The sequence below is a fragment of the Micromys minutus genome (assembly GCF_963924665.1).
Source record: "Micromys minutus genome assembly, chromosome: 9".
In the NCBI taxonomy this organism is placed as follows: Eukaryota; Metazoa; Chordata; class Mammalia; order Rodentia; family Muridae; genus Micromys; species Micromys minutus.
This window is the reverse complement of record NC_137978.1, coordinates 18246574-18272938: the sequence shown is the minus strand read 5'-3', so window position 1 is coordinate 18272938 and position 26365 is coordinate 18246574. Positions and strand designations below refer to the sequence as shown.

At 45.2% G+C, this 26365-nt stretch overlaps 1 protein-coding gene across 3 annotated transcripts in view; it reads left to right on the top strand.

Moving 5' to 3' along the window:
- ACER2 (alkaline ceramidase 2) overlaps window positions 1–25969 on the top strand; it is a 39460-nt gene extending 13491 nt beyond the window's left edge. Inside the window, exons 4-7 of one of the 3 annotated variants that reach the window (XM_080920931.1) lie at window positions 6716–6853; window positions 16352–16489; window positions 21744–21926; window positions 24486–25969. In XM_080920931.1, coding sequence (XP_080777057.1) covers window positions 6716–6853; window positions 16352–16489; window positions 21744–21926; window positions 24486–24564 — 538 coding nt within the window. In that variant the 3' untranslated portion in view covers window positions 24565–25969. Of the gene's footprint in view, window positions 1–6715; window positions 6854–16351; window positions 16490–21743 lie in introns of all 3 variants that reach the window. The other 2 variants (XM_080920930.1, XM_080920932.1) reach the window with 2 other exon arrangements.
- Window positions 25970–26365: the final 396 nt, after the last annotated feature.

The following is a 26365-nucleotide window of genomic DNA, read 5'->3' as shown; positions in this document are numbered from 1 at the left end:
GACCAGCATCTTATGCCTCCTCTTCCTAAATGTGTGTGACTTACAAGCATGTACTACTATGCCTGTCTTGCTCAATATGTGTTTTTCTATATTTATAAATATTTTGGTACTCTGGGGACAACAACCATTGGCTGCCATTAGCTCCCCTGACCCCAAGACAGGGTCTTGACTGGCCTGGAACTCACTTTGTAGACCAGGCTGGCTTTGAATCCACAAAGCCTTCTAAGGGCTGGAATGAAAGGCATACACCACCATGCCAGACCCAGAGATATCTACTCTTGTCATTAATCTGAACTCGGTGATGTTATTTAAACACAGGAAACATTGTTACTTTTAATATAAAAGGGTAATCTTTATTTGGGATAGAGAGAAAATATTCTTTAAGTGAATTAATCTTTATCCTCCAAAATAGGACATGAATAGCATTATTTCTGAGATTCATCAAGATTTAGAATTATCCTCAAGAAATTTGTTATTTATTAAAAAAAAAGAAGAGAAAGCAAATTGGCAGACCTTTATTTTGCCTACTAATTAAAGAGAAATTATTCTCTAAGATCTCCTTACTCCTTTCTTTTCTGTCGTCTCTCTGTCTCTGTCTGTCTGTCTGTTACTGGGAATTGAACTCAGGTCCTTACATATGCTCTGTCACTTAACATGTCCAGCCCCAGAAATGTATTTTACAGTGTGTTCATGTTGCTATGGTGACCACAGGGTAAAACTTGATTCATCTCAGGAGAAGCCACATAAGTGCAGCTAGGGATCAAGGGCCCATCAGCTCCTAAGGTGCTCACCAGTCAGTCACCGCTGGTGTTGTGCTTTCTGCAAGGCTTAGGGGTTGACTTAACAGGTGTAATAAGGGTGTAAAGAAATGATAGAGAAAAACTGGGATCCAGTGGCTGAGGGTCTGGTGGAGTACACCAGTAGTAGCAAAAACTTGGAAATTCAGTGCCTTTCTTGTTTACATCTAAATGATGAGTCTGGTTACTGTATACATCTGAATAGATGAGTGAGGGTTACTGTATACAGCAGAAACAGGAGGCAGGGATATTGTATACAGCAGAAACAGGAGGCAGGGATATTGTATACAGCAGAAACAGGAGGCAGGGATATTGTATACAGCAGAAACAGGAGGCAGGGATATTGTATACAGCAGAAACAGGAGGCAGGGATATTGTATACAGCTGAAGCAGGAGGCAGGTTTAGTTAATCTTGGCAGGAGGTCCTTGTACAGGATTAGTTTCAGGCTATAATTAGAGAGAGGAGGAAGCCTCTGTGGACTTGTTCCGAGCATACTGTCAATATCCACACGCAGATCATGGGCAGGCGTTTGCCTTTCTTTGCCATTCCCATGAGTCTGAGGCATTGTGGTCTTCATCTTGACTGTGCAACATTAGCAATATGCACACTCTCAGAACCTCATCAGTTCCTTACACACTCTGGTGTGTGTTAGTTTCTGCACCGAGGAACCGCTTTTCCCTAAGAACTCTTCTTTCAGATCTTGGTTGGGATCTGAGTGAGAAATTGAAGAAATGACAAAAATGACAGTCAGGATTTTCTCTATTTGTGGCAGGCGTCCTGCAGTCCTGGGCTGAAATTCCAAGAAGCAGTGTTTTTTTTTTTTTTTTTTGTCTGTTTGTTTAATTGGATATTTTATTTATTTACATTTTAAATGTTATAAGAAGCAGTTTTTATTCTATTAATTCCAGGCACCATTTTCCCTCCTTGTTTCACAGAGTAGAAGTGGGGAATGTTTAAACGGGAGAAAGGGATAGCGGGTGCTGATGTTGGTGATTGAAACCTGTCAACCTAGTCATACAAACACTGTGAGCTGCAATGTCAGGGGCCTACATGGGACTGCCCGTCACAGCCCTGAGAAGTGTCACCCCAGGGAGCTTGTGACATGTGAGTGAACACTGAGCCCTAGGTGTCATTTGGAGGCTGAGAGCCACACGTCCTATCTCCTGACTGTGGCGTTGGTTTCCTGCTATTGGTGCTTAGGACCCGGATGGCTTGGCTGGCTGTTTGTTGATCTGAGAACTCCCCTGGGGCACACACTTTGCACTACGCCTCGAGTAACAGGGTCAGTGCTGTCCCTCAGCTCTCATGGCTCCATGTGGCACACAGTTGAACAGCTCTGCTTGGGGTCTCTGAGACACATGGATAAAGCAATGAAGAACTTGAACAACACACAGCAAGGAAAAGCAAGCAAGAGGTTCATCCTCATCGGCCCATCTTCAGCCTCCCAGTGACTAGAGGCAAGGATGTCAGGCATGTATGGGGCCTTCTTAGGATTACAGCAAGCAGGTGGCTGTTCTGCAGCAGGCCAGCCTTCTGAATTTTTATCAGTAATTCCAGCAGCACTTGAGGCAAGGGGATACACAGATCATATACACAGACCACAGGAACAGGCACATGCATGCATGAACTCATTTATTGTGGAGAGTGTGCAAGTACACACACACACACACACACACACACACATCTAAGGGGATCAGAGAAAAATGAGAGCTGGGTCTGAGTACAGAGCCCTTATGTGGGCATGCATAATGCTTTGAATTCAAGTCCTAGCACTGGCAAAAAAATTATATTTTGAAGAGAAAATGAAATTAAAAGGAATATATAGAATCTTGCTTCTCAGAGAACAAGGACGTAGTAAGTGCTAGAAGCTACTATAAGCCAGAAATCTGGACATATATTCACAAGACATCCTATGAGGTTTCTGGTGTTGTGATGAACACCATAACTAAAAGCAACTTGGGTGGGGGAAAGGGTTATTTCAGTTTGAGCTTGTGCTCCAGCATGAAAGGTAGCCAGAGCAGGAACTCTGGGCTAGAACAGAGACTGTGGTGAAATGCTGCTTACTGGCCTGCTTCCCAGGTTCACAGTCTACTGCCTGCCTTATATCTCCCAGCATCCCCTTCCCGGCATCCCAGAGTAGGCTGTGCGTACCACTCCATCAATCATTAATCAAGAAAATGCCTCCAAACAATTGGATGCAATTACCTTCTCAGCTAAGGTTCCCTCTTCTCAAATGAGTCTAGTTGTCAAAACTAAACAGCATAAAAGATAATACTATCTATAGAAAGTTAATGTTCATTATAAATATGATAGCTTAGGAAAAGACACAGTCTCACTTTACTTAGAAATCCTAGGACTCTTCAGAATATACACTCAGCTATTCATAATTTTAGACATTTTCATTTTCAGACAAAATAAGCAGAAAGGGAGGGTTATCATAGGCTAATGGAACATGCTTCCCTCACATGTACTGTTACGATTCATTTTTACAAAACCTACAGCCAGCCTTCATTATGGAGTCCGCTTCATTTTTAGTACCTTGAGTAGCCGGGAGCAGGCTAGGCCCTGCCTGTCTTGGCACATGGGAGACTAGAAGCTTAAACTGTATGGGCCTTGGTGCTTACTGCACAAGCTCCCTGATGCTCTCCCAGGGCACGTGTTGGAGCACCATGGGTAGCAAGCACTGGCTGCTTTAAGGAGCTATGTTTGCTTTCGGATGGTTGAAACCAGTGAGACCTAACCATCTAAAGGGACATCTCAGAGGTGACGGACATGGTCTTATCATTCATAAACTCTGTCTCATTTTACAGAAGTAAAGGTGACATTATCAAGTGTATATATATATATACACATATATATGTATGTATGTATACACACACACATACAGGATCATCTAAACATCCTCTTTAAGGGGTAGATAATGGTAACACTAACAGCTTCTTTAGTATTAATGGCCAGTAATTTGGGTTGCTAGGTTAGTGTTTGGGGAGTACAGAAGAAGGGGGTACTAAGAGTTCAGTCACTGTGAGCTCTCAGACGTCTGGTTCTCTAATACCTAGGGCCTCTGGTGACTCTTGCTTGAGTGGGCTGAGATGGCTGGCTTTCTGCCAGCCGGGTGACCTCTGTTTACTTTGACTGGTTGTAAAATTGTGTGTGTGCACAGGATGTCCTCATTGTCCAGCACATTCCTCTCCACTCCCTCTGGACCCATCGTGGGGAGGTGTCTGCGGCTGCCTCCTGAATCATGTGCCTTTAAATGCTATTTGGCAGTATTATGTGCAGCCTTGGGGGTTACAATGGCTGTTCAGCCTGCTCTCCTTTAGGAGATATTATCAACAGTAACAATTGTTTTCCTGTCTTGTTTGCTTTGTTGTTTCATTTTGAGACATAGTCACACTCTAAGTGTAGTTGGCCTCAACTCAAAGCAATCCTCCTGCCTCAGCCTCCCAAATGCTCCAATTATTGCTCAACAATTGTGATATTATTAACACAGTATTTTTTTCCTGTTGGCACATTGCATGCCTGGGCTCTGTATTAAGTGCTGCTGTGCTCTCAAGAGTGGCATGGGTCTTAGTGGTTCAGTGCCAGTGGGAAAGTCTAGAAGAGTCAGGCTTCTTATGAAGGGTCTACAGCCATTGAGCAGTGGATCTGTGAGTCCATCTGCCCATCTGAAATGTCAGTGGTTTTAATTACCGTATTTCTCTGTGTAACACGTGCTTGAAGCTTCCATTTCAGTGGGTATAGAAGGTGCTATACCTTGAAATTTTTTCTTCCCTTTCTTTGTTTCTCTCTCTCTCCCTCCCTCCCTCTCTTCCCCTCTCTCTTTTCTTTCTCTCTCTTTCTCCCTTCCTTCCTTCCTTCCTTCCTTCCTTCCTTCCTTCCTTCCTTCCTTCCTTTCTTTCTTTCTTTCTTTCTTTCTTTCTTTCTTTCTTTCTTATGAAATAAGGTATCATGTGCCCCAGGCTGACTCCAGGATTACTAGCTGAGGAAGGCTTTGACCTAATCCTCCTACTTCCTCTCCTTTCTTGTACTAGAATCACAAATATGCACTTGTACACCCAGTTTTTGAAGTGTGAGTGATGGGCCCTAGGGCTTTGTGCATGCTAGGGAAGCACTGTAACTAAGCTATAGCTCTAGCCTTCAAATCTCTGGTTATATGTTTCCAATTGAAGGGTGTATGTGTACATGTGTGTGTGTGTGTGTGTGTGTGTGTGTGTGTGTGTGTGTGTGTGTAAAGAAACAATGTACAGGCACAGTTTATGGTGAGAGGATAAGGAAACATATGGGCTTGTGATGAAGAGAGAAGAGGGATGGATCAGAAAGAGCCAGCAGAATACCCTACTAGCCTTGGTGTGTCAGAAGCTTGCAGGGAGGGTTGCCCAGTGCTTCAGAGCCCACGTGCCTGGTGCTGCCTGTCCTCGGGCTGGACAGGTAGCCTTGCTTCTGGGAGCTGAAAGTTCTGGTCTGTCAGGAAGAAAACATGAGTGTCCAGATCATTTGCTGCCTGTTTCCTTCACGCACGACTGTTCCCCTCTGGTTCGGGGCTACAAAGCCTGTTAATTCCAGTCAGGGGGTTGGCAGCTTGATCAATGATTTCCTGTGCCTTGATGATAAATGCCTTTCCTCTTTAGAAGATAAATCTGTATTTTGAAGGGTCAACGCGCTTTGAATAGAACTTCATTCCAATCCGTTTCCTAACTGTGACCCGTTCCGGGGCTCTTGGCCAAAACAAATTGTGCTAATGACAAATAACAGAGAGCACAGGAAAGTCATGTGCTCCTTAATTTAAGTCATGGATAAAGCCTCAGAGAGTGGCTAGGCCAGGACCTTTTTGCTATATGGATCAGGAAACAGGGTCCCCGGAGAGAGGAAGAAGCGTGCTCAGAATCACGTCGCCACTTCTGGCTGGCTTCCTGAAGGCTGTGAGGAGAGCGACAATCACCTATCAAGTTAAAATCTTGTCAAGACAAACTTCCAGTTCATGTTAGACCTACAGGTTGCCAGGAAATATCTCATTTGTCCCCCCCACCCCTGTCCCAGAACCTTTAGTTCTGTACGCTGGACACACAGGAATCTTTTCTTTTAAAGTAGTAATGTTTATTCTTTATTAATGGCCTCTGGTGTCTCATAAAAGCCATCCATATTGACCTGGTAGAAGTACTTGTGGCTGAATGGATTCTGTGAAGTTTTATGAGTATGTAGGCATGCGCTGCAGTTGAATAGCTGCAGCAAAGACCTTAGGACCTGCAAAACCTAAAATGCTTCAGAGCTTTACAGAATTTTTTTTTTTCCTGAGACAGGTTAAGTAGTTAAAACTTGTCTTGAATTCCTAATCCTCCTGCCTTTACCTTCTAAGTTCTGGGATTGTTATTGTCTAAGTTCTAAGTACAGTGTCTGGCTTATATAGAAAGGGTTTGTCAAGTCCTGCAGGTCTCATAAAACACAGAAAGACAAGGGCAGGGAGATCATTACATCCCTAGAGACTTTGGTTGATTGTAGCTTAACCATTTTCCCAGATAAATGTTTTCAAAGTCTTTGATTTCCCAGTGATGCAACCGTGGTCTCAACCTCTGGTCCTGTTGATGTCCTGCATATCAGATATTTACGTCATAATTCATTACAGTAGCAAAGTTACAGCTACAGAGTAGCAACAGAATAATTTCATGGTCTGGGGTCTCCACAACACAAGGAACTGTATTAAAGGGTCGGAGCATTGGGAAGGTTGGGAACCACTCTTGTAGAAGTTCTTCTCAATTTGCACAAATAGTGCTGGCTGCATCTCACCAGTAGTGCCAAGCAATGGGAGTGTGCACAAGGACTTGGGTTCAAATCCTCAGCAGGAGACTAGGTGAGCATGTTAAACAAACAAGCATGATTTCCTTTGTTAATGGATTTTCGTTTACTTTCACTGACTTAGGGGCAGGTTCAAGGCAGTGGTGTGTGTCCTGTCCGCAGTTACAACGTGCCTGGCCTTTGTCAAGCCTGCCATCAACAATATCTCTCTGATGATTCTGGGGGTTCCATGCACTGCCCTACTCGTTGCAGAGCTGAAGAGGTGGGTACCATTATTCTTCCTGTCTTTTGTTGCCTGGGAAACCATTTTCTTCTGGGAAGCTGCAGATGAAGACTTCAGGTTCATATAAAGAAATATATTTTTTTAAAGATTTGTTTTGTATTTTTTAAAATATGTTTTTAAGAACATCTATGTATTTTATTTTGTGTGTATATGTATATACCAGAAGGTATCACACATGAGCATGTAGGAGTGCACAAAGATCAGAAGAGTAGTTTGATCCTCTGAACTGGAGTTGTGAGCTGCCTGACATGGGTGGTCAGATCAGATCTGGGTCCTCTAGAAGAGCAGTCAGTGCTCTTAACTTCTAAAGCATCTCTCCAGCCCTTCCAGAAACATTTGCTGGGGGCTGGAGATACGGCGCAGAGCTTAAGAGCACTTGTTGCTCTTCCAAGTGTACTTGGTCTTGTTCCCAGCATCTAAATGGTGGCCCCACAAGCATCCAGCACCCTCTTCTGACCTCTGCAAGGAACAGACACGCACATGGCACATACATTCAAGCAAAATTCATACATACAAAATAAAAATAATGACAAAAAAATCCTCACCACACCGGGTTTATGCAGTCTTTCTTATCTTTAGAATCTAATTACTGAACTGCTTACCTGACTCTTACAGGAGTCACAGGCATTGAGAGTCCAAGTTGACAAAGCAGGTTCCTCACTGGTCTTTCCTATTCCTAGCTTTCTCTGTAGTGTTTCCAGTTGTGCTCAGTAGAAGTACTGTGTGTCCAGATGTCCAAGTCAGAAGCAATCTCTCCCAGAGTCCAGATGTCCAAGTCAGAAGCAATCTCTCCCAGAACATCTCCCCTGTTCTCAGTCATTGTTCTACTTGTTGGCATGCCAATCCCATAAAATCCCAAGTGTTTCATACACATCTCTGCTGCTCCCGTAAATTGAGCATGTTGTGGTTGTTCACTCTCACTCCTCTGCAACACACACACACACACACACACACACACACACACACACACAGCACCCCCTTCTGTCTGCTCTCCACCATTCTGACTTCTGTGTCTTCACTTGAACCCAGGTCCCTCTGGCTCCAGGCCCTTGCTCACACTTCTCCTTTCTGACCCTCTGTGTGATTAACTGTTGCTGAGTTTGGGGATCAGCCATTTTTATATATCGTCCTATTGCCCTCCGTTAGAGCACTCACTGCCACCATGATTAGAAAGTCATTCGTGTTGTTTGACCTCTGCTTGACACAGAGGGATACCGCATGAACAGGGCTCAGGTCTTTTTGTTCCCTGCTGTAACTAAATCACTGCCCAAATCCCAGTAAGGAAAGGAAAGGCTCCTAGAAAAAGGATGCCCTTGGAGCTCTGTGCATTTCCTTCCAGTATCTTCCCTGTTTGTCTTCATGTGACATGGTGACATGCCAAGCCAGTCTGTCTCAACGTGCCTTGCTTTGCCTAGGGGACAAAGAGGAAGGACCGTGCTTTATCCAGCTGTTTGTCTCTAGCTTCCTTCCTGATGCATGTCTGGCCTTGAGAGTTGCAGTGTCGGTTCTGAACCTTCTCTCAACAGGAGAAAATGAAAGTTTATTCTGATTCAGGGTCGTGACCTGATGTGCTGAACTTTGGGATGTTTAAATCACGTTGCTAGGAGACTCTCTTGCATTTAAAATACTTTAAAAACAACTTTCCTGGGGCCAGAGAGATGGCTCGGCGATTAAGAGCACTGACTGCTCTTCCAGAGGCTCTGAGTTCAATTCCCAGCAACCACGTGGTGGCTCACAACCATCTGTGATGGTATCCGATGCCCTCTTTTGGTGTGTCTGAAGAGTAACAGTGTACTCACATACATTCACAAACAAATCTTTAAAAACAAACAGACAAAAAACCCCCAACTTTTCCTGGGGGCTGGAGGGGCTCAGCAGTTTAGAGCACTTGTTTGTTTCTCGGACAGAGCTGGGTTTTGATCCCCAATACCACATGATGGTTTACAGTGGTCCCAGTTCCAGGGGACCAGACACTGTCTTCAGGAGTCGTTGCACATTAACATGCACATGGTGCACATACATACATGCAGGCAAAATGCTTGAGCACATAAAGCAGATACACCTAAACATTTTTAATTTATTTATTTCATGTATATGAGTACATTGTCTCTGTCCTCAGACACACCAGAAGAGGGCATCCGATTTCATTACAGATGGTTGTGAGCCACCATGTGGTTGCTGGGAATTGAACTCAGAGCTTCTGGAAGAGCAGTCGGTACTCTTAACCACTGAGCCATCGCTCCAGCCCACACCTAAACATTTTTAAATGATATTTAAAACATATCTTTCCTGATTCTAAGAATGATTATTTTATTCATTTTCCCATTTGTTTATTTATTCACTTTACATCCTGATCCCAGCCCCCCTCTTTCCTCCCAGCCCTCCACTCAGATGGCCTCTCCCCCATCTCCTTCATCTCTGAGAAGGGAGAGATCCCCTCTGGGTACCAACCCATCCTGGCACCTCAAGTCACTGCAGGACTAGGTACATCCTCTCCCACAAAAGTCAGATCATTATTTTATTCTTAAAAGCATCTTAAGAACAGTATAAAGGAGGCTGAGTGTGATAGTGCATGCCTTTAATCCCAGCACCAGGGAGATAAAGACAGGAAAATCTTTGTGAGTTCAAGGCCAGTTTGGTCTGCATAGGGAATTCCAGGACAGCAGGTAGGGCTACAGATTGAGACTGTTTGAAAAGCAAAACACCTTCCCCTCTATCCCCAACCAATAAAGGATCAGAAAGAGAAGAAATAGTAGGCGTTGCTCTCAGGGTTGCATAAGTTAATTTTACACAGCTTGTTTGCTTCTGAAAACTTGACCTCACATTGATGTTCTGATGAAAGCCCTGACAATGAGATTAGAATCTGGTGGAGCCAGGTTCCGGGCCGTCCTGAGCTGACCTGAGCAACCATTCTGATCAGCAGCTGTGGCAGGGCCCTGCATCCTCAGGAATGGAGGGAGACAGAGACACCCACTGCCCTGGGCTCCTGACTCTCCACTGACTTCCCTCTAGTCTGCCAACCCCCAGTGCCCCTGACTGGAGCGCTGCTTTCACCCACACTCCTCACACTACATCTCAGCCATGTTACTTTGTGTTCCTTAAGCAAAATTTTCTAAATTTGATTGGATTGGATGTTCATGGAAACATTTTATAAAAGTAATGATGTGTGGGAGAAATTTTTTTAAATTAAGTTTTTGTTTTAATTTGTACAAGACAAAGTGTTTCTATGCAGTCCTAGATGTCCCGGAACTGGGCTTTGTAGACCAGAGTGGACTTGAACTTCGAGGTACAACTGCCTCTGTCTCCTAAGAGCTGGTATCAAAGGTTCTTCTTCAACCCCAAGCCCAGGAATCCTAAAGCTCACCTATGCCTCATTTTTTGTAACCAATCAGAAATAACTTGGGGGCAGGGTCACTTAGGTCTACTCCAGGTCTTGGGGGCCCAATATTAGCATTAGAACACAGGCAGCACCAGACCAACCCACTACAAGAAGGACTTGTTTCAGAAGAACATTGGTTCAGTGTGGGTTTAGAGTTCATTTGTCCAATTAGCAAATCTTGAGAGCCTTTTCTACACCCAGTGCTGTTCTAGTGCTGAGGACACTGTGGAGAACAGCTTAAATGCCAATGGAAGAACAAACAGTAAATTAGAAGATGCCAGAGGTAACATTAGAGGAGGAATGGGCCAGGTGGTGCACACCTTTTATCCCGGCGGTCAAGAGGCAGAGGCAGGAGGATCTCTGTAATGGTAATTTTAATATAAATTAATATAAATGGTAATTTTAATATAAATGTGATCAGTAAACTAATACAGCAGCTTCAATTAAAAAAAATCCTAGCTAGTTTCCCAATAAAGACACAGAGACCAGATTTATTTTCAATTTACAGTATTATTATTCTGTTTGAATACTATGATCTAATCCAACTACTCCCCAGCCAAAATCCCTGAGATTGTTCCGGCCCTCTAGGCAACAAGTGTGTGCTACCCTGGTGTCTTTCCAGACCCCTTCCTCATGGCCACTCCTCTCTTCCTCTCTCTCCTCCCCTGGCTGACAGAAGTCCCGCCCTATTCTCTCTATTGCCTGGTCATTGACTTTTTCAGCTTTTATTAACAAGGCAGAGAATCAACGATGAGGATTATTTGCACAAATTTACACGGGAGATTCTTGACATAGTGTTAGGATACCATGTCCAGATTGCAACCAGATATGAGGGCAGAGAAACCAGCATTTGAATAACACAAGGATAAACTTTACATGGCTCACAATAGCATTATGCCTAAAGAGCTCTGAGTTTGAGGTCAGCCTGGTCTATAGAGAGAGTTCTAGAATAGCCAGGGATACACAGAAAAAAACCTGTCTTGAAAAACCAAAACCCCAAATCTAACCCTTCCCCTTTACCACCTAAGAAGAGGAAGGGTCTTGGAAGGGGATGGTTTTTTAAATCATTTTAAAAATGTGCTCAGGAAAGGACTCTGTATTGTCTTTCTGTTGCTGTGGTGAAATACCTTGAGACAGTAACTTTTTTTTCTTTTATTGAAAATAGATGTTTGTTTTGTGCTGTACACTCTGATCACCATCCCTTACTCTTCCCTGGTCCCCTCCCATCCAGACCCACATCCTTTCTGTTTCTTGTCACAAAACATATCTAAGGAATGATAACAAAATAAAATTTTAATTTTATTATATAAAATTAAAAGATATACATAGATATAATATTTAAAATTAAATGAAAAACAAAGAAATTAGAATATGACAAAACAGCCAAACAAGAAAAAGAGCCAAAGAAAAAGCACAAGAAGCTCATAGATACAGAGACTCACACATGTTCCCACCGGACTCCTATACAAACCCCAAACTGGAAGCTATATCGCATATACAAAGGATCTGTAAGGTAGAAAAAAAAATGCCTGACTTAACACTATGTGACAGAACCTCCAAAGACATGTTTGGCTTTGCTTTGTATTGGCTGGGTATGGGACCCACCCTTAAGAGTCATTTCTGTCTTCTAGTGAGACTCCCTTGGAGAAAACTATTTTTTGGTTTTAGTTTTTTTTTTCTTATTTAAAACTATTTTCAAATTTAAGTGTATTTTTTTGATTGTATTCTTTTTCCTCCCCAATGTCTCTCTAGATCCTCTCCTGACCCCAACCCACCTGACTTTAAGTTCTTTCTCAAAAAGTAACAACAACTCAATGCAAGTGGCTATCGACTGGAGATAGTTTTTGGGTTGGAGGTGGGGTGTGTATGCTTTTCAACTCTAGGGCCTCATCTGGGGTGGACCCTGTATATGCTGCTACAGCCTGTGTGAGCTCAGATGTGCACTGGTCTTGTTGATTTAGAGTCTTTCTCCCTTGGTGTTCCTCATCTCCTTTGGCACATCTACTCTTTCTGTCTCCTCTTCCAAAGAGTTAGTTACCTAAGCCCCGAGGGAAGGGATTTGATGAACACATCCTTTTTAGGGCTGAGTGTTCCAAGGTCTCCCAGTCTCTGCATATTGCCTGCCTGTGGGTCTTTGCATCTGTGAGTCTTTGCCTTGCTGCATGAGGAAGCTTCTCTGATGATGGCTAATGGAGGCAGGGAGTCTGAGTATAGCAGCTAGGAGTCATTATATTTCTTCATTCCTTTAGCAGAAAAGTAGTATTTGGTTTTCCCCTAGGTCCTTGGACAATGTAGTCTCAGGTTCTTGGCCAGTCAAGCAGTGCTGGAAATGGGTACCATGGAGCGGGTCTTAACTCAAATCAGATAGTGGTTGGTTACTCCGCAGGCTTTGTGCCACTATTACTGATGGAACTGGGTGGCGAATTTGACAAAGTCATACCTAGCATCAGATCTCATGTGGGAGGTTTATTAAGAGGAAGAGGGTTAGGGGGAAGAAGGAAAGAGGGATAGGGTAAGGGAAAACATGGCTTTTAATCAAGGCCTTGGCACACGGGCAAGAGGACATGTGACGGGGCAATAACATGTCACCTCTGGGCAGCTAGTGGTGATGTGTGTTGTCACTGGGTTTCTGGGAGCTACCTGTGAAGGTGCCCGGTTGTTAACCTTGTCTCGGAGCCCCTTTCCTTTGTCCCTGGATGTGCCTGATTGCTAACAATTACACCAGTGTATCTTACAGACAATTACACCAGCATATCTTACAGACAGGTGGTTCATGTAGCTTCCTGCCGAGGACCAGCCTTGGCTTGGAGACGGGTTCTGGGGAAGGGATGTCTGAGAGCAGTCTGAACAAACAACTTGAAGTCAAATTGTGGGTCTGAGCAGGCAGCCTATGTTCGGCTGAGGTGGCTTTCCAGCCTGCTGCGTTCTGCTCTGCCATGCTCTCTTGACCCTTAACCCATGGCGGCTTCTCCTCCATCCTCTCCTGCACACTCTTCTTAGTTCTCTATTTCCCAAGCCTGGGAAACCTAAGCCCCACCCTTTCTTTAGGGAGTTGGGGACAGAGTCACCGGGGCTACATGCAGACTCTAGGTCTTGGGGCCCACACTTAGCATTACAATACAAACAGCAACAGGGTCAACCCACTGCAGTGCTAGACAGTTTTTTTCTTGCTATTCCAAAAATTCTCTGGCTGAGACAGCTAACTTTCTGCTGGAGACAGCTCTTTCCGCTAGTAAAAATTCTAAAAGCCTTCTGGGTAGCGCGTAGCGTTTTCTGACCTCAGAAAAGCGGCTATAAAAAAGTTCTTGGATCGTCTTGGGCTCGTGGCGCCGGCGAGATGGGCAAGTGTCGTGGTCTCGGTACTGCCCGGTAGTCACCGATGGGGCCAGCAGCGGCAGGATGAACGGTACAAGGAAGCCCACTTGGGCACGGCCCTGAAGGCCAATCGTTTGGAGGTGCCTCTCATGCAAAGGGAACTGTGCTGGAAAAAGGAGGAATTGAAGCCAAACAGCCAGATTCTGCCAACAGGAAGTGTGTCCGGGTGCAGCTCAGTAAGAATGGCAGGAAGATCCCAGCATTCGGGCCCAGCGATGGCTGCTTGAACTTGATTGAGGAAAATGATGAGGTTCTGGTTGCTGGGTTTGGTGGAAAAGGTCATGCTGTGGGTGATATTCCTGGAGTCTGCTTTAAGGTGGTTAAAGTAGCCAGTGTGTCTGTCTCTTCTGACTCTGTACAAGGCGAGGAGGAAAGACCAAGATCCGGACTTCGATAATGGAAACGCAGTAATAAATTTTCATATTCTGAAAAAAAAAAAAAAAATCTTGGATCTTCCAACCAAGTCAGAAACCCTGTTACAATGTTTCTTAAAGTGATTCTTGCGTTTTCCGCCCCAAATCAGAAAGCCAAAAAGAATCCTAAAAGAATTTCAGAGAGCCTTCTCTGGATACCTGCTAGAAAAAATTCTAAAAGAGCTGTGTTCTTTCTCCATGGATTTCCCGGCTAAAATCAGAAATCCTGTTAGGAAAAAAAAAAAAAAAATCCTATTAGAAAAAATTCTTGAAGTAAGTGCTGTGACCACTCTCCAGAGAGTGCCAGACAGCTCGGCTCTTGCTAGAGAAAATTCTAAAGAACTGCTATTACTTTCTGCTAGTTCATCTGATGCAGACCAAAAGCCCAGGTTTTAGTTTACATATTAATTCGGTTTTGGTTATCCTGTGAATCAGCATCCTGTGACCTTAACCCCTTTACTCTTAGGAAAAGAACAGCACCTACAGTTTCTTTCTTTTTCTTTTTAAACAATGCAAAGGATTCAGAGATCTGTCTGCCTTTGAAATTTAGCTGGATGGGACCTTGTCCTGATATCACCATTCTAATCACACCTAGACCTAAAGTAGCTCCGTCCCAGGCTGACCCTGCGTTCAGGAATCTGCCTGCATTTGTAAGCATAAATGAAAAATACTTAGCTGGGTGGAATCTTGTGATCACCACTCCCTAAATCTCTTTATCTCTGTCCTGTGTATCTTCTGACAGCCGGCCCACTGTGCAGCTGCCTTTGCTCCTTTGGATCTGTGAAGCCCTTCATACAATCCACATTGCTGCCTTTCCTTATAGTTCCACATAATTGATAAATTATATATATATATTGAGCCCATGTTTTTAGAGCTCTTTCCACAGCCTGTCCTGAAGGTCCCAGCATTTACCATTTTGCTGAGACATTAGCCACACCTTTGCCTCCCAGGTTCCTGTTGTCTCTGATTATTACCGAGTCATTAACAGGCAGGAATGTGAAAATATTTACATTATTATACAAATAAGCCTTACACCCACAGCAGCCATGGACACTTGGGGAGGCCCATGCTTGCTGGCTCTGTCCCTGTCAGGACATTCTGTCCCTACCAAGCCAGAATCAGCAGTTGAAGGGCTTGTAATTGGGTTGGTGTTTCTCTCTCTAGCGTGAGTACCCCCAGTGCTATGAATTCTAGTCATAGGACTGAGGCTCTAGGAAGGCACCAGCTCGACTCCTCTGTGTTCTGTGAGTCCTGCATGTGTTGTCTTTAGCAACAGGGTCAGTGTCAGTGTGTGGGAAGCCAAGGTGACATACAGAAGGAAGGGTATGCTGGGGCTTACAGTTCTAAGGCCTGAGTTCACCAAGTGGCAGGAAGCTTGGTGGCAAGGCCAGAGCTCACGGGAAGCAGGGAGAGCAAACTTAAAATGACAAGTCTTTAAACTCTCAAAGCCTGCCTCTGGTGGCATGTTTCCTCTAAGGAGGCCACACCATCTAAACTTCCCAAACAGCACCACCCACTGGGGACCAAGCGTTCATTCAGTGAGCTGGTGTCATTTAAACCACCTTAGGTTTCCCCAGTGATGCTCAGCAGACACCTGGAGATAGATGAAGTACATGGTTATGTGAGGGCAGAACACTCCAGCAAAGCAAGTAGGAAGGCTGTAGGGCCCATTCATGCTGAGGCCTGAGGTGCTTGAGGAACAGTATAGATCTACCGTAGTTTGAGCAAAGGTGGCGAGGTCCAAAGTATGGAGGGAAAATGGAAAAAAGAAGTGCCCTGGGTGGGAGGGTAGGGAGATCACACATGGGGTCTTGTGGTCACTCTGAATGCTGTGGTGTTCTCTCTCTCTCTCTCTCTCTCTCTCTCTCTCACACACACACACACACACACACACACACACACACACACATTGCCAGTTGACTACAAGGTCAAAGGTGAGAATGTGTTAACTAGGAGGAGATGATGGGGACCTGGACTCACATGGCCAGAGGGCAGGCTTGGGATGGATTCCGATGGAAAAGCTAAGAAACTGGATATGGAGTCTGTAGGCAGGAGGAAAGACTAGTTGAACTTCTATGTCCCGTGTCTGCATTAGACATCAGGGTACCCTTTCAAGATGGTAGGTGCTTCTATGTATTTGGACTCAGAGGCCAGGGCTGTGTGAAGGTTAGAGAGTCACGTGCGGACATGTGATATTTACATCTATAAGCCTGTCTTCACTGTGAGGCCAGTGACACGAGCTGGACCCAGGGAGATAGCCAGCAGACCCCGTGGAGACCGGACCTAACTTTCTCTCCCTCTCCTTCGCAGGTGTGACAATGTGCGTGTGTTTAAGCTGGGCCTCTTCTCCGGCCTCTGGTGGACTCTGGCTCTCTTCTGCTGGGTCAGCGACCGAGCCTTCTGTGAGCTGCTGTCTTCCTTTCACTTCCCCTACCTGCACTGTGTGTGGTAAGCTCCTGCCCTGGGGTGCTCCTGCCCTGGGGTGCTCCTGCCCTGGGGTGCTCCTGCCCTGGGGTGCTCCTGCCCTGCAGGGCTGGTCCGGCCCACTTCCCTTGATCCCTGCGCGCTGCAGGGCTAAGTGCTCCCTGCCAGGAGCACCGGTGGCTTCAGGGGAGGGGCACAGAGCCGGTCCTTCTTTTCCTTTCTCTCTGAAGTCCCACATTTTAGAAACCGAAGTAAGGTAGGGTGTGAGAATGGCTGGAGGGAGCTGGTGTAGCCAGAACAAACCCTCCCAGCACCGCTTGTTGGCAGCTCAGGTACAAAGGAGCCAGAAAACTGAGTCTGCAACCTGAGCTCCCCGGGCTGGAAGGGTTGGCGCGGGAAGGGGAACTGGGGCCTAAGCGACGTGAGGACAGGCTGGTTCTCTGCTGGAGCCACACCCTCAGAGCCCTGGAGGCTAGGTGAAAGTTTGGACTCTGCAGGTCGTTTAGGGACAGTCATACCTGTTCTTTTTACAGCTACGGATGAAGCCTAGGGGCCCGAAGTCTGTTTTTGAACATCACTCACGCTGTTTGATCGTGAGGGAAGAGAATATCTCTATTTTGGGAAGCCTGGGAATGGCTCTAAAGTTCAAAGCAAAGAAAGTGGAGGCTACAAAATCCTGTGCAGAATCCACGCCCAGGAAGGGGAGGAAGCAAGGGAGGGGTGGCTCAGTGAGTGGTATGTAACCCTTGGCCTCCGGCTCTAGGAAAGTGGGGTTCGGGGAGTAGCTTTTTCCCTAGGAACGGCTTCAGCTTCAAACCTAGGGCAAGGCAGCATTTCTGTCTCTGTTCTTACGACCGCTAAATACAAAAGGTGGCAGGGAGCAAGAGAAATGGTCTCTCGTGTTCTGGTAGATTAGCAGCATCCAAGGTGTGTGTGTGTGGGGGGGGGGAGGGGGCGTTCTATAGGGCTTTGTTACATACAGATCCCAGTGTGAACTGGGCATGGTGGCTCACACCTGCCATCCCAACACCTGAGAGGCTGAGGTGAGAAGCTTACTCTAAGAGTCAGGTTAGTGTGGATGCCACAGTGAGATCCTTCACCCAGACAACATCCTCCCACCCCTGAAACAGGACATTCTTTACCCAAGTGGACTGACTTCAGCTTGAGTATGCATGCAGAGCTGGACTTTATTATTATTTTTATTTAAAAGATTTATTTATTTATTATATGTGAGTACACTGTAGCTGTCTTCAGACACACCAGAAGAGGGCATCGGATTCCATTACAGATGGTTGTGAGCCACCGTACGGTTGCTGGGATTTGAACTCAGGACCTTTGGAAGAGCAGTCAGTGCTCTTAACCACTGAGCCATCTTTCCAGCCCAATAGAGGATATATCAGATATTAGGAGCTAACCAAGTCTTCATACTGACTTCTAGGCCAGCACACTACAAAGTTAGACATCATCTCAAGACAAAGAGGCTGACAAAATGGTTCAGCGGTTTAAGAGCACTGACTGCTGTTCCAGAAGTCCTGAGTTCAATTCCCAGCAATCCGATGCCCTCTTCTGGTGTGTCTGAAGAGAGTGACAGTGTACTCATATACATAAATAATTCTGAAAAAAAAAATCCGCACACCCCCAGGCAACCAAAATCCAACAACAATAAAAAAACTTACCTCTTCCATCTATCTACAGCCACACACACACCCACAAAGTAGAAAACTACAGTGACATTTTTCTGCACGTACTACAAATTTGTTCTAGTCTTAAGCCACACTTCTGTCAGGCATGTCCTGCCAGTGAGTGGCCCCAGGCCCACATGTGCCCACATGCCACAGGATAGCTATGATGAATATGACCCAACATGTTTGTAGATGCCGATGTTGTTAAATAGCTGTATTAGGTCATGCCCATTTCTGTATATGAGCACACTGTCACTGTCCTCACACACACCTGAAGAGGGCATCAGGTCCCATTACAGAGGGTTGTGAGCCACCATGTGGTTGCTGGGAATTGAACTCAGGACCTCTGGAAGAGCAGTCAGTGCTCTTAACTGCTGAGACATCTCTCCAGCCCAATAGAGGATGTATTAGATATTAAACTCATAGATAGGGTCTTTTATTGAACCAGAAACTTGCCTTCTCAGCCAGGTTGGCTATCCAGCAAACTCTTAGGATCTGTTTTCCTGTCCTATAGTGTTAGGATTGCAGGCTCACTTGGCTTCCCCCATGAGTTTACACTCAGCTCCTCATGTTTTGCAGAACAAGTGCTTTTATTATTATTATTACTTTCCTACTAAACTATCTCCTGACTTCCATAGTCTGTCATTTCCAATGTTTTCACGTTTGTAAATAATCTGTAAAAACATATATATTGATTCTTATAGGTTAAATTGTAATATAAATTACAAGATAGCAAAACATTTTTCTATTTTTTTCCCTAATACTTCTAGACTATGAGGACTTGGACTAGGGGTGTGATTTAGTTGGCAGTGCCTGCCTAGCATAGGGGTTTGATCCCTGGCACTCCCTAAATGGAGTACTAGGTCAGGGTCATACTCTTAATGCTCGGAGGCTGAGGCAGAGGATCACAAGCATGTGGGCAGCCTGGATTAGAGCAAGACCTTATTTTAGCTTTTCTATCTTATTAGGTGTGTGTGTGTGAGTGTGTGTGTGAGTGTGTGTGAGTGTGGTGTATTTTGTTTTGCTTTGTTTTAAAATACAATCTCCCTGTGTAGTACCAGTTGTCCTAGAACTCACTGCATACCCAGATTGCTCATATCCACAGAGAACCGCCCGCCTTAGCCGCCTTCGCTGGCTAAGATGGAAGGCGTGCATGCACTCCCATGCTCAGTGGTTTATTTCCTGTGTGAGAGGTTTTCCATATCCCAGGCTAGCCTCACATTTACCATGTAGTCCCAAGTCTGGAATTAACAAAGTGCCACCACTACAGACTTTGTTTTGTTTGTGTTGGCAGTGTTGATCATCATGACTGCTGGCAAGTGTTCCACGGCCTTCACTGAAGTCTGTTAGGATGCCTCAGCCCACATGCTCACACACACACGAGTTATTAACTGCTTTAAAGGTTTGCTAACCTGATAGGGATAAATGCATGTTTTTATTTGCCACCATAATCTGAACAATGGCTTTAGGGTGTAATTTAATTGCAATCTTTCCAGTTGGTCATGCTTCCTCTTTCAAAGTAGACTTTCTGATGTTCTAATGCTTTTGTCTACGATGGCTATGTGCTGTGTGTAACACAAATTTTAATTAACTACTCACTAGTTAATAATTGTTATGTTGGGACAGGGTCTCACTATGTATCTCTGGCTAGTCTGGAGCTTGATTGTAGACCAGGGTAGTTTCGAACTCACAGAGATCCAACTTGCCTTTGCCTCCCAAGTGCTGGAATTAAAGGTGTGCCACTGTTACCCAGGATGAAGAGGTTTTTAAAGCATACAGAACAATATATGTAGCTGCTATGGGTGTCTGTTCCAGCTGTGGTTATCCTTGGACGCCGGGTCTCATCTTTACTACCTTCCCTGCTGTTTTTTATCCAAAGCTCATACAATATTATATATAATAGAGAGAAGGGGGGGGGGGAGAAAAGTCTATATTTTATGTGTATGAGTACACTGTATTGTCTTCAGACACACCAGAAGAGGGCATGAGATTTTATTACAGATGGTTGTGAGCCACCATGTGGTTGCTGGGAATTGAACTCAGGACCTCTGGAGGAGCAGTTAGTGCTCTTAACCACTGAGCCTTCTCTCCAGTCCTCACACAACATTTGTGACAATTAACATTTTGGGCTTTATACAGGCAAATAGTTTCCTATTCTTTTTTTTTTTTTCTAAAAGCAGGCTAATTTTTTTTTTTTTTTGTGTGTTGTATTCATTTTGAATTATCACATGTCTGTGTTTTTTTTTTTTTTTTTTTTTTTTTGGACTGGTTTCTGTGCCATTCTTAGACAAGCCTCTTCCATCAAAGTTTCTAAAAATATATTACAAAAATATATTGGAGTACATATTACAAGCAGAGGTGCTGAAGAGATGGTTTAGGGGCACTTGCTGCTCTTATAGAGGACGGTGGTTCAGTTCCAGCACCCAGGTTGAGTGGATCACAGCCACTTATAACGCTCATTCCAGGGGGTCCTGCACCCTCTGGTGGTCTCTGCAAGTACTGCATGGATCTCCATATACTCAAACAGGACACACAAATACGTATAAAGTAAACCATTTTAAAATTATATTTTAAAATATTTTTAAAGTAATTAATTTCTTACATTTATGTATTAATTTACACCTGTATATATACATACATATGGACATGCGCACGCTGTAGTACATGTTTAGAGGTCCGAGGATGACTCTGGGAGTCGTTAGCTCTTTCCTTACACCATGTGAGTTCTGGGGATTAAACTCAGGCCATCAGACTTGGTGGCAATCACTTCATCTACTATGATGTCTCACGGGTTCGTATTTTAAATCTTTAATTCATTTGGAACAATCCTTCAGTGCAGTGTGGAAAGAAGGATCTATCTCCCTTTAAAAGACTTCTTGTTTGGTGGATCAATTGATTTTTGTTTTGTTTTTCATGATAGAGGTTTTCTGTGTAACCTTGGTTGTCCTGGAATTGTCTGTCCTCAGACTCAGAGATCTGCCTGCCTCTGTCCCCTGAGTGCTGGGATTAAAGGCGTGCAACGCCACTGCCAGGATTTATTTCCTGATAAAGGTCAAAACGAAAACTTAAGACAGGCAAAGATAATTTGAAAATAAAAGGATTTTTCTCATAAAGCTCTGAGCATATACTGATAAAGGCTAATTTCCAGTGAAAATCGTAAGCTGTATATGGTTCTTGAGAATGTGGGATCTAATTCCGGACTCCCCAATCCTACCTTGGGATTTCCAGTTTTATCCTTGGCCCTCAGCCTTACTGAGAAGGCCCTAAAGTATTTGGTTCAATTATCTAGTAGGATTTTTTTTAAACTGTGGCTCTGGCTGGCTTTGAACTCACAGTGTAGTCTTGTGATATTCCTCTTGAGTTGGCCTCCCATCACGCTAGGATTACAGATCTGAGCTACCATGCTGTTTCAAATGGGAATGTCTTGATTACTAGGACAGTCGCAAGTGCCCAAGGTTTATCACACCCCTCTGGCGTTGCTGGCCGTCTCTTCCTTTCCCTGGTACACTTGCCCTCTGGATGAAAGGGACAGTGGGGAGGATGGGTGGCTCCAGGGAGAAGCATTGCTCCAGGCTCACTTCTTCCCTCTCTCGCAGGCACATCCTCATCTGCCTTGCCGCATACCTGGGCTGTGTCTGCTTCGCCTACTTTGATGCTGCCTCAGAGATACCTGAACAAGGTCCAGTCATCAGATTCTGGCCCAGTGAGAAATGGGCCTTTATCGGTGTCCCCTATGTGTCCCTCCTGTGTGCCCACAAGAAGTCGCCGGTCAAGATCACGTGAGGGCAAGACAGTGACCGGCTTCTCTATTTACTTCTATTCGAGTGTGCACTGGACTTCATTTGCTAGCAAAGATGGCCAAGGGCGTTGAAGAATTGGTGTAGCGTGGGTGTTTAAAAATAATGCTCCTTCGTGATCTAACTGGACCACCATGCCTGACTTCCCCAGGTTGGGAAGTGGAGGGCTCAGGGACCTAAGTGTGCCTTCCTTAGCATCCTTTCCAGACACACGGGGCTTGCTGTGTTATGTTCATAATGACAATGACAGGGTGGTTCTTTGGGCAGCCCGAAGCTTCTTGCTGGAGAAGGTGGCTTGCTTGTAGACCTTTCCACTTCTAGGTTCTCTCATTACACAGGAGTCAGCCCCCTGACGTAATTTTTGATTTTGTGATGGAAGGTTCCAGAAATTTTCATTTTGCTGGGAGAAATTGTCCTTCAACAGAACCAAGTGGGCAACGCACACATGGGGGCTGTGACTAAGGCGGGTGGCTTGGCACTTACACGTCTTAGCTTTCCCAGTTCTCCACATGCTGTGGACCTTTCCCGTACCTCTGCTGATAGATAGAGCCTCGGCTTTAGAGGACAAAGCCAGGAACACCCTCTATGCCAAAAGCTACACTCTGCTCTGAGCACACATTAAATACTGACATTATTTCTGCTCTTCCAGAGTGCAGCAGCCCCAGACCCACAGAGTGGCAGCCCCCACTGCCACTTGACCTCTGTGAGAGCAAGGATTCACTGCACTCACTGAGCTGGCTCTGGGGGTGTGACCGTGGCGCTCTGTGAAGCTTTCGAAGGGCTTTTCTTATTGGAAGCTTTGGGTGGGTTGTTACCTCCAAGAGTCTGACCCCACGTCTCTGCTGTTTTCAGGGGATGTGTGCCTCCTAGGGATGTGGGCCTCCAGCTTTTGTTTTCACAATACCTGGTGCTAACTGGTTTCTCAGAGCACTTTGCTCTCGATACTGGGCAGACACTACACTTTGATTGGCTGGCTGGGGGTCACAGGTAGGAAGGGGCAGGCTCTGACCTGAATGTCTCTCACCTGCATCATAGCGTCTTCACTGGGCTATCTTCAGGATATGAGGTGGAATTGGGTATATCTCAGGGATGTTTGTAACTCAGGCCACCTTCTGCTTTCTGACATTGTATTGTCAGTGCTCAGGAGATCGGAGTTAGAACCCTGTTCTGAGTGGTGTTCTGAGTCTGATGGAGCTGGCCGGTGTTCTGAGTCTGATGGAGCTGGCCGGTTTTGCCTCTTCCAGGAACTCGTACTCTGTTTAGAACCTTCACAGGGTCCAAAGTGGAAACTGGACTTAGATTTTTTTTTTTTTTAAATGAGCAGACTTCATTCTGCTCCTGCGGCTTTGAAGTTTTAGAAGTAACTTGCTGGGCTATTTCTTGTTTGTAGTCACAGATATTTATAGAACACGGATGTGTGAAATAAGTTGTCTTTTATAAAATTTATAGCATTTACTAGGTCTCCCATGTAGCAAGCACACAGTTTGATTGGTGACTTACAGGGCAGAAATACTTGGCTTTAAATGATTGTATATGTTATTTTACTGTAGCTTAAAATATATTTAAAATGACTTTGAGTTAAATGTTTGTGGCAACCTAGGGGTTCAGGGACCAGAATTGCTGCTGAGTCCTTTGGTTTTTGAGTCTAGAAGTTCTCAGAGGGTAAAAATCAAACTAGCCTTGCTTCTGGTTCATCTTACCAGGCACAGGGTAAGACGAACTTCTATATTCTATACTGTATACATTCCCTGAAGATGACACTTAGCTGCCTTGATCTGAAAGGGTCGTCTGAGGCTGGAGAGTTGGCTCAGCAGTTAAGAACACACGTTGCTCTCCAAGGGGACCCAGATTTCATTCCCAGCGTGTCCGTGAAGCTCACAGCCCGTAACTCCAGTCCCAGGAGATCCGATGCCCTCTTCTCACTTCCAAGGGCACAGAGTATGCGTGTAGTATACATATACATGCAGGCAGGGAAAACATTCATACATGTGAAGTAATAAGAGAATAAGTTAATAAGACAGCTGTAGGACTCGGTCTTTAGATGCAAGGTTTAGTTTGCCCTGAGGGCCCTTCCATGACAGTGGGGGTGTCCTCAAACTCAGGACCATTTCTTGTTTTTTTATCGGGGAAAAGGACCTATTCCCTAGGGTCTCTGCAAACATTCCCAGGTATTCCCAATATTGATGCCTGAAGCTGATTGGACGAAAGGTGAACACCTGACCTGACTCAGTGGGCCTCTTGCCCGGGATGTGCCACCGGAGCTGGCTGGGGAGGGGGTGTGACTGGGGGACAAACTGGACTTTCCCCTTCTGCTAGAGACAGAGCTTTGAACTGTTTCATATCTCAGGCTGCCGCCAATGCTCACCATGTAGCCCAGGCTAGCCTCAGACTGATGGTGAGAGCACCCCTCAAGTGCTGGGTATAATTACAGGAGCAAGGTACCACATCCATCTTAAACATCGCCAATATTTTGGCTTTCGGGTGTTTACTTCCTATCCTTCCTGCCCTCCTGCAGCTATAATGAGGTTTTTTTTTTTTTAGACCGTTTACCCTTGAATGCTCACACCAGCATCTTCATAGAGATCTAGCTTTCTCTCCTGTGCTGACGGCTGGCTTCTGATGGAGCTACCTTTCCCATGAAGCCTGACTTGAGAGGCTCCCAAGGCATGAGCTGATTTTGGCTTTGCGATGTACCACTTCACCTTTGGATCTCTCTGAGTTAGAGAGAGAGGCTGTTAAAGCCCCAACTTCATGGATCCTGTTGTGTTGGGAGTGGTGACAACAGGCGGAGGGGGAGTGCGCTATCGGATGTGCGCTCCACAATCTGCCCCCTCCAGGTGTCATCCTCAGTGAGTGATGTCATGGTCATGTTCCCAGCATCAACAGGGCGTCAGGCTCTGTTCTGATGTGAGTCTGCCTGGGATCTCAGGGCAGAGGAAGCCACGAACGTTACCAAGTGGTCATGTCTGCCAGCGATTTCACCGTTTTGATCCATTGAGTTTTAGGAGAAGGATTTTTCTCTTTAGTGCCCCGTGATGCCAAAGCCAGCTCTTCAGAAGTTTCCTTTCTGTCTGCTCCCATGTGTAATGTGGCCCATGTGGGGGAAGTGGGTGTCATTCTGCTGAAAAGTGCCTAAAGCTCTGGACAGTAGTGTTGTGCTGAGAGCCAGACACAGCTCTGTAAAGTACTACCACCGTTCTACTGGTTGGATTTCTCAGGTGTCTGAAACTTCCCTCAGGAGTCCTCTCCTCCTAACCCCCTCCCAGAGCCCCTGGGATTTGAACCTTCCCTGCCTCTCTTCTTCCCTCAGATCTCTGGGGACACCCAACTAGGGACACCCAGCTCCTTTCTCCAGCTGAACTTGGATTTTGCCCAACCAGGGCTTGACCCGGGTGCTGTTGGCCCCATTGGCCAATGACACATCTTTGGTCAGACTGGGAGTCTCTCACAGACTTTAAAACATGGCTCGTGTCTTTTTTCTACATGTCAAGTCAGTTTTAAAACTATTTTATAACTACAATAATTAAACCAAGCAAATAGAGTATTTTCAGATATATACTGTGTTTTATACTTTCTGTAGCTATATACAGATGGTGTGTATGTACCCTGACTGAGGTAACATTAATCATTACTGGGGGAGGGGATTTACTGACCGTTTGCACTTTATGCTTTTTTGTGAACTCTGATAACCATGGTCAATATTAAAGCCAATAACTGGCATTTTCTGTGAATAAACATGTATATGTATCTATTTCTGAAATGATTTCTTTCTTTAAACATTTATTTTTGTTGTTATCCTATGTGTGCACATGTATGTATGTATGACATATGTGTATAAATACACACACTGTGGAGACTGGGCTCTTCTTCCCCCTTTATGTGGGTTCTAGGAGTTGAACTCAGGTTGTCAGGCTTGGGTGGTTCTGAGTCATCCAGTTAACCCGTTTGTTTTCTTATTCTACCAGAATCTGGCGAAGCCCAGTCTGGTCTTGAATACTGTACTGCTGATTTTGTGTTAACTTGACACACGCTGGAATTATCACAGAGAAAGGAGCCTCAGTTGGGAAAATGCCTCCATGAGATCCAGCTGGAAGGCATTTTCTCAACTAGTGATCAAGCGGGGAGGGCCCAGCCCATTGTGGGTGGAGCCATCCCTGGCCCAGCCCATTGTGGGTGGAGCCATCCCTGGGCTGGTAGACCTGGGTTCTATAAGAAAGCAGGATGAGCAAGCCAGGGGAAGCAAGCCAGTAAGTAACATCCCTTCATGGCTTCTGCATCAGTTCCTGCTTCCTGACCTGCTTGGGTTCCAGTCCTGACTTCATTTGGTGATGAACAACAATATGGAAGTGTAAGCTGAATAAACCCTTTCCTCTCCAACTTGTTTCTTGGTCCTGGTGTTTTATGCAGAAATAGAAACACCG